Below are 8,597 nucleotides of genomic sequence, written 5' to 3'. Positions count from 1 at the left end.
AAGGAGTGGAGTCTGTTGTACGTGTTAAAATGATCTAGAACTCAAATGCAGTCCTGTCATGCATGTGCCTATTATTACTATAGTGTGTGTAATTAATATATAATAAAAAATATACTGGTAACTTTTTTCTGTTATGTATATTTAAGTTAATTATATATCCTACCTATAGTTTTATGGACAGGCTTAATCTTCCCTGAGAAGATCCCAAGCCTTCACACACAAGCTTTGTTATTGTTCTGGCTTATTTTCTTAGTCCTCCATTCACTGCTCAGCAACGGTTGCTATCCGCCGTTACCTCAAGCCTTCAGCAGTTCTTTAGCAGTGTACATGCATTTCCCATCTACGTATCTTGAATTTAAGGCTCCAAATGTGGCCAAAAGATGTTCCTAAAGGACCCGTCGAATTGAGACCCGACAGCTAGAAAACAATATGCTACGTTTGTGTATTGCCAAAGCCAGAAATGTATTAAAAATGGTCCTGTATCATTGTTGTTTCTGTGGTCATCGTCACTAGTCGGATATTCTGTGAATTTGGTACTCTTAGAATAAAATAGAATTTACAAGCATTTGTCACTGTGTTTGCACACTGAAATTAGACCTCCGCATTTAACCCATCTGTGCATGCACACTAGTGAACACAAACACTAGGGGGCAGTGAGCACACTTGCCTGGAGCAGTGGGCAGCCCTATCCACACTACCCGGGGAGCAATTGGGGGTTAGGTGTCTTGCTCAAGGGCACTTCCGTCCTGGAGTGTCAGCCGAGGGGATTGAACCAGCAACCTTCCAGTCACAGGGCTGGTTCCCTAACCTCCAGCCCACGACTGCCCCATGGCTGTTTTACGTCAAAGCAAATATACTAATTTTTCTCCCTCATGCCACCTTAAACAGCTTGTGATTTGGCGTTTGCTTTCTTAGATTTTAAACTCACACAATGACGCAAAGTGTGATGGTCTAAATACACTAAAACTGGCCCGTCTGCCAAACTGACAATTCAGTCCAGTTTCATTTGTATAGTGCTTATTGCTGCCGAAATGGACCCAAAGCAGCTTTTCAGAAATCCAGGTTCAGACCCATAATCAACACTCCGAGGGTGGCAGGAAAACCACTGAACTGAACATACCAAGCTCACATGAAAACAGTTGCTCTCCCATAGGCCAAACTGCTAGGTTTCATTGGCTTTTGAGATTTGGGCTGTTGTCCAGCATGAACTGCTAAATTATGTCCGGATTCCCGTTGAGAAAATCAAAGATATTTGACATACCGGCTTGAAACTTTATTCAGAGGCAAGAAATTAGAGTCTGTGCCCTCCTGCATACTGTCGACTCTTATTTTCCTCAATATTTGGAAAATTACAGGCCCTGATTTGGAATTGTGGCTGTAATCTGGGTAGAACTCGTGTATTATGACACCAGCTTTAAGAGCTTGAGGAAGAATCACTGGAGAGCAACAGCCTTTCCCTTTCTGGGATGCACAGGATCCTGGAATGCTGCCCTGCAATAAGCACGATTATAGGACAGAACCTTGAAGAAGGAACCTCTTTAGTTACAACAGTTCTTAGGGTTGTGCTGTTAGACCGAGGCTCAATGATATCTGTGGATTTGGGGTTTCCTGCAGAGTTGAGGGGGATGGTTTAAAATATTGTCTTCAATAAAATGTTAATCAGTGTAGGTAGTTTTAGCTCTGAGATTACCGAAATGACTGGTTGTTTTTTGGCTGAACAACGAACAGAAACAATATTCTTGTGATTACAGGAGGGCAGAGTGGCCATTACCCGCGTCGCAAACCTATTACTGTGCATGTACGCCAAGGAGACGGTGGGCTTCGGGATGCTGAAGGCAAAGGTAGGATCTGCTCTAGTCAGGTTTTCCAGTTGAACTCAAGCGAGTAACTAAAATATTGCAAAGAAACCACATAAAAGGCTTCGTTTCCATGAGCTCTGAATAAAACTCGACGTCTCGTCTGTAAAAGATTTCTTAGAAATATGAGTCGAGTTTAGTCTTTTTTGCTGTTTTGTTTAATTTTATGGAAGCTCTTCAGGAAATTCTGCTTTACTGTCTCACCATATTTTTTTTTTCCGTCGATAAGATAAAGGAACACTAACTTCTTTATGGATCCACTATTATTAGCTGCCTTCTGCCGTGTTCCTTTGGTACAAAGAGGCAGAAATAGAATCATCCAACCAGTGAAATGACTTCCTTTATTCCCATTTACAGTAAAGGCTTCTTTAGGTTTGCACTGGAGCTACAAGACCAAGCATAATGGAAGCGTTTACTCCACCAATTAGCATGGTGCAAACTGCACCACACATTGCTTCAGACCCTACAGTTATTATGTAATCTTGAATAGACTTGCTTGTGTGGTTAGTTGTGACACCACATAACCTGCTGTTATCTGTGTAAATGAACAGGAGTACAGACAAGTCAAGCTTCAGTGTGGCTGCTACTGCAGTTTTTAGTTTTTATGATTATCCATTTTGTGATGGATCCATCTAAACCACATAAGCCAGTCAATTTGAGAGGTTTTTTAAAAAATTGAATAGCATTACTGAGTCAGGAGAAAGTGCATGTTAAAATAGGTCAGAATCGCTGTATTAATCCTGAAATAATAAATAAGAATACGATGCAATATTAATAATTCGACTGTACACATTTGTGACCGTCATTAATGTGTCCTGAAACGACCTGCAAGCATATTCTAATCACTACAGCTCTACAGCTCTCGTTATGAGAGCAAAACGAAGGCAAAAACGGGTCAAATTGTGAGGTTTGCCCCATTTGCTGGCGTTAATGAGACGCTGAGATGTGCCACACCTTTAGTGAAGGAAACAAATGAATTCCGATTTCGAGTGTTCTCATTCAGACCTTCACTAATCAGACGTGTCCGATTGAAAACCGTCAGATTTGTGTCCGTTCAGCTCTGAAAATCCAGATTTGTCATTTTAAGGCAAAAATTCGTGGCACTTCAGCCTCGTAATGTGAACGTAGCCGAAAAGTCAGGGGTGTTGAGTCGGATTTGGCGTCAGTTTTTTTTTTTTTTCAAACCATGTCATACGTCTTTACCCTATTAACATCACACACACTCTCAAAAAGAAGATGTGACTCGATGTTTAGGTCTCAGATGGAAAATCAACATAACACTGTTTAAGATATGATAACGATACTTGATACCTTCATTCACACCCTCAGAAGACTTGTCCTTCAACTTTTGACTAAGTTCTCTCCGAGTTCGCTTTGAATCCTCTTATAATCTTTAGGTTCATCAGTTCGCAGACGGGGACGGGGACTGAGGCACAAATCACCTTACAGAAATGTTCTTTTGCCCGTTGCATGTAATGACACATTTCCACCAAAGAGGTCTCCAAATCCCCACAATTTACGTTGGTTTGAGGCAATTCAAGGCCTGCAGCGAAGAAGCGAAAGCTTCGATAAGCTGCGTTTGGGGAAAAGTTCATCTGAATTTTTTTCATCAGAGCTTTGCTGTAATGATTGCATAAGTCTTGATTATCTCTCAGGTTTAAATAGCAGAAAGATACGATGGTTATTTTGTTGTCTCTGGCCTGAAAATCTTCTGTGTTTTTCAGGCGGAGGCCCTGGTGGAGTACCTTCAGGAACCATTAACTCAAGTGGCAGCGTCATAGGAGGCTGAATCTGAAATGGTCGTGTCTCCATGGATTTACTCGTGCATCCTTGTTTTTGTGAAAGTCTCTTCCTGGCTTTATTTATATTTGTTTTTCATGCTTAACACAATAAGATGTGCTGGAAGTTTGGCTTTGTGATCCTCATGTAAGCCTGAATGTTCTCATGTACCAGCAACTTGTTTTTTTTTCTTTCTTTTTTTTGTCCTCCTTGTTAACCCTGATCTTTCTCAGTAAGTTTGTGGGGGTGCAGCTAATGATCAATTAACTTATAAAGAAGCCAATATTTGGTGAAAACATAAATCTGCTTTTTGTGTCTTGATGTTTTTTTTTTTCTTTTTTTAATTACATTATTATAGTTGTCACATGTGTCCGTGTTCTTAGATGATCCACTGATTCTGTTCTTGAGAGATTTGGTTCAATGGAAAGCGAGAAATCAAAATTAGAAATATCCAGAGGTGGACTCCAGTAAAAGTAGAAGTTCCTCCCTTTAGACCTCCACTAAAGTAAAAGTACTAAAAGAGGAATTCTGGCTCTGATGTCCTGTTATCATTTTTATAACCAGACTGGCTTCATGAACTCATTTCAGGTGAAAGTCCTCCAGCGTCTCTCTTGGTAAACCAGTCTTTTAATAGAACGTCATTAATTAGTGACGCTGACGTCTATTAAAATGATCAGAAGCACAAAACACTGAAGGTAAACAGGTTCCATCAGGGAGAACCGAGTGGCTCTGAAATCACTTTTTACACACAAGCAAAGTTTCAGTTTCAGATTTATTTACAACTTAGTTCCAAGTTTAAGTTGAATAAAAACTGGCTTTAAACTCAGGATCACAGATGAGCTCCTTTACTATGTTGATCTGTAGGCCTCTGTTCATAAACATAAACCAGCCCAAACTCATTTACTATAAAATGAAATGGTGTTTGTAGAAATTCAGAAAAAAGCCGCGTCAGTCTCGACTGCATATGTGGACATATTTCTATATTGAGCTCTATTTACACAAAGTTAGGTTAGTTCATCATTTATGTTGAACAGACTCTCCCAAAGTTTTACGCTGCTGCGCTGACGTTGAACCGCGTGCTGCACTGGGTCGGTATGACCAACAGGTCAAAACCAGCTCTAAACAAAGTGACCGCTGGGCCCTGATTGGTGCTCTGGCTTTGCGCTTCTTTCGTTTTGACATGTTACGTTTTTATACACACAGAAACCAAAAGGAACGACAGATTTCTCAAAATGTAGGAGGAAAAAGTCGGATATTAGACTCTGAAATGTAGTGGAGTGAAAGGAGAAAGTCGCCCAGAACTGAGAAACTTCAGTACAGATACACCAAAAATACTTAAGTACAGAAACTAATTACATTTACTCAGTTACTGAGTTACTGTCCACCACTGGAAATATCTAATCTAGTGGTGTGTGTGTGTGTGTGTGTGTGTGTGTGTGTGTGTGTGTGTGTTTGCCACTAAAGGATTTTTATGCTAGTGAAGAGGATACTTAACCTTCACATTATGCATAGAGTAAAATAGTATTTCTAGTCTAATATTCTACATTTCTTGTTTTATTCATGCACCAAAGCTCATTTTCACAGCATTATTTCAATGCTTTCTTTATCCCTAATGACTGGGGCTGAAAGATGAACCATTTCAATATCAAATTGTGATTTTTGTTAAATTGATTAGTTATAAGCCTACACAACAAAGGAATTATGCAAATTTCTAGATAATTCTAGAAAAAAAATTATATTTCATAATTGTAATGTAAACAAAATCATTAGTTGAGCTATACTGAGCTCTTTTTAGATGCAAAGCAACTCGAGGACCGGGCTTGTAACGCACTCGCTCACTCTCAACAAGGTTGTCCACAAGGGGGAGCTACTGTAAGTAGAGTGAAAACAGCCTTGTGTTGGCAGAGTCTGTGGAGCAGTGTGGAAGTGTGAATTGCATACTGTCCGGGACTTTTGGGGTACTGCATGCTGGTGCTTTGCATCAGTGACCTCATGTTGCCTTTTTTCCACCCAAAGAAGGAAGTTTTTCCATAATATTAGCCCCTTAACACTCGAATGAATTAATTTTTACAGAGCAGTAGAAGCACTGCTGTACTGCTTTTCATTTTTCCTGGGGCTGTTCATGAGTAGCAGGAACTGTGTTGTGTACACACTCTCAGCGGTCAATTGACTGGACAGATATGTGGGTTAACTTAAAGGGGAAGTCATTTTTAATCAAATTTCTGCATATTTAAAGTGTTTAGTTCACAGTGGCTTGGCTACAAATGCTCAGTTCTAGGAAAACTGACCGAGTCAGATTTGTGCACAGTGGTTCTGATAGGAACCAGACGTCTGAAGAGTATGAGACACTGTTTTCCAGTAGTTTCATGATGAGATTTTGGCCTACAAATCTGTTTTAATAGATGAAGGGGCGGGGAGGTGGGTACATACATGGCATAACAGGGCAAATAGTCCCCAAAGAAAACTTTTTACCATCATCAGCATTACATGTTAAAGCTCAGAAACATGCTGGGTCACTGGCAGTTTTGGGTGGTAAATAAAATGGCTATGTTTATGTTGTAGATCAGGACGCCTGGTTCCTATCACCACCACTGTAAAGAAATCAGAGGCTGCAAGTTTCTCTACAGCGACCCATTTCATATCAAGCCACTCTGAATGACGTTGTTTATATCTCACCCGTAGCAATATGCAGAAATTAGGAACAATCAGTGGACTTCCCCATTACAGTCGGCTGTTGGGTGCAGCTATAACGAAGGAAGTACACTTTCATCAGAAGGGAAAACTGTGTGTGCTGAACCAATGGTTTGACTACTTTGAAACGTAAAATCTAGCCAGGGTAGAGAATTAAAAAGACTAACAGGCAGATCTTCTGACCCCAGCACTCAGGCTTACTGCTCTGAAGGATCAGGTCTTGTGCTAATGAGTCATTTTTGTAATACTATGGCATTATACAAAGCATTAGAGTCAAACTAAGGCTTGGCATTTGCAAACAAACAAATATGTGCTTTTTTTTTGCTATTGACTTAGAAATAAAGCTAAATGACAAAACAAGAGTCTAGAGCATAAAACAGGGTTTTGACTGTCATCAGGATAAGGGCAATACCAGACTTCATAAGAGATTAAAATAAACATTTCCACAGCTTTATGGCTGGACTATCAGCTAAAATGTTGTGTTTTCCTAAGGGCACATTTTTTTCCTTGTTCTCTTCTGTCGTCATGTAAACAATCTGCTTCTGTGTTGTCGTTGCTGCTTTTGTCCTTGGCAGAATGATTTTGCTGCTTTTGTGTCTGACACTCTGAAATCATGTTCTAAATATCTGACAGTTTCACCACCTCTTACATCAGTCCTTAAGGCTACGTTCACAAGGACGTTTTTGACCTGTTTATACCTTGGAATTTCATATTATCTTATAATAATGGCCTACTATCTCATAATAATGACTTACTAGCTCATAATGATGAACTATCTCATAATGATGACCTACTATCTCATAATGATGACATACTAGCTCATAATGATGAACTATCTCATAATGATGACCTACTATCTCATAATGATGACATACTATCTCATAATGATGACCTACTATCTCATAATAATGACTTACTAGCTCATAATGATGAACTATCTCATAATGATGACCTACTATCTCATAATGATGACATACTAGCTCATAATGATGAACTATCTCATAATGATGACCTACTATCTCATAATGATGACATACTATCTCATAATGATGACCTACTATCTCATAATAATGACTTACTAGCTCATAATGATGAACTATCTCATAATGATGACCTACTATCTCATAATGATGACTTACTAGCTCATAATGACTTACTATCTCATAATAACTTACTATCTCATAATAATGACTTACTAGCTCATAATGATGACCTACTATCTCATAATGATGACCTACTATCTCATAATGATGACCTACTATCTCATAATGATGACTTACTATCTCATAATGATGACATACTATCTCATAATGATGACTTACTAGCTCATAATGATGACTTACTAGCTCATAATGATGACGTACTATCTCATAATGATGACCTACTATCTCATAATGATGACTTACTAGCTCATAATGATGACCTACTAGCTCATAATGATGACCTACTATCTCATAATGATGACCTACTATCTCATAATGATGACTTACTATCTCATAATAACTTACTATCTCATAATAATGACTTACTAGCTCATAATGATCACCTACTATCTCATAATGATGACCTACTATCTCATAATGATGACCTACTATCATAATAATGACCTACTATCTCATAATGATGACTTACTAGATCATAATAACTTACTATCTCATAATGATGACCTACTATCTCATAATGATGACTTACTATCTCATAATAACTTACTATCTCATAATGATGACTTACTATCTCATAATAACTTACTATCTCATAATGATGACCTACTATCTCATAATGATGACGTACTAGCTCATAATAATGACTTACTAGCTCATAATGATGACTTACTATCTCATAATAACTTACTATCTCATAATGATGACTTACTAGCTCATAATGATGACTTACTATCTCATAATGATGACTATCTCATAATAACTTACTATCTCATAATGATGACCTACTATCTCATAATGATGACTTAAAATCTCATAATGACTTACTATCTCATAATCATGACTTACTATCTCATAATGATAGCCTGCTATGTCATAATGATGACTTACTATCTCTTAATGTTGATTTACTATCTCATAATAATGAAACTCATATTAATGATTTCTAATCTCTTAATTATGACTTAGCATCTCATATTTATGGCTCATAATAATAAACTCCTCTCTCTTATCTCAAAATTGTCATTTATAATCTCATAAATAAGATTCTCATAATTGACTTAACATCTCGTAATAATGACTTAATATGTCATAATGACTTAGTATCATA

The 8,597-nt window shown here is 38.1% G+C and overlaps 1 protein-coding gene across 1 annotated transcript in view; it reads left to right on the top strand.

Moving 5' to 3' along the window:
* lamtor2 (late endosomal/lysosomal adaptor, MAPK and MTOR activator 2) overlaps positions 1-3,941 on the top strand; it is a 6,253-nt gene extending 2,312 nt beyond the window's left edge. Inside the window, exons 3-4 of the mRNA XM_017708693.1 lie at positions 1,752-1,841; positions 3,581-3,941. Of these exons, the coding sequence (XP_017564182.1) occupies positions 1,752-1,841; positions 3,581-3,637 (147 nt within the window). The 3' untranslated portion in view covers positions 3,638-3,941. The remainder of the gene's footprint in view (positions 1-1,751; positions 1,842-3,580) is intronic.
* Positions 3,942-8,597: the final 4,656 nt, after the last annotated feature.

The sequence above is a fragment of the Pygocentrus nattereri genome, chromosome 24 (genome assembly GCF_015220715.1).
Source record: "Pygocentrus nattereri isolate fPygNat1 chromosome 24, fPygNat1.pri, whole genome shotgun sequence".
NCBI lineage: Eukaryota > Metazoa > Chordata > Actinopteri > Characiformes > Serrasalmidae > Pygocentrus > Pygocentrus nattereri.
Note: the sequence above shows the minus strand (reverse complement) of the source record. Positions and strands in the feature narration are given on the sequence as shown.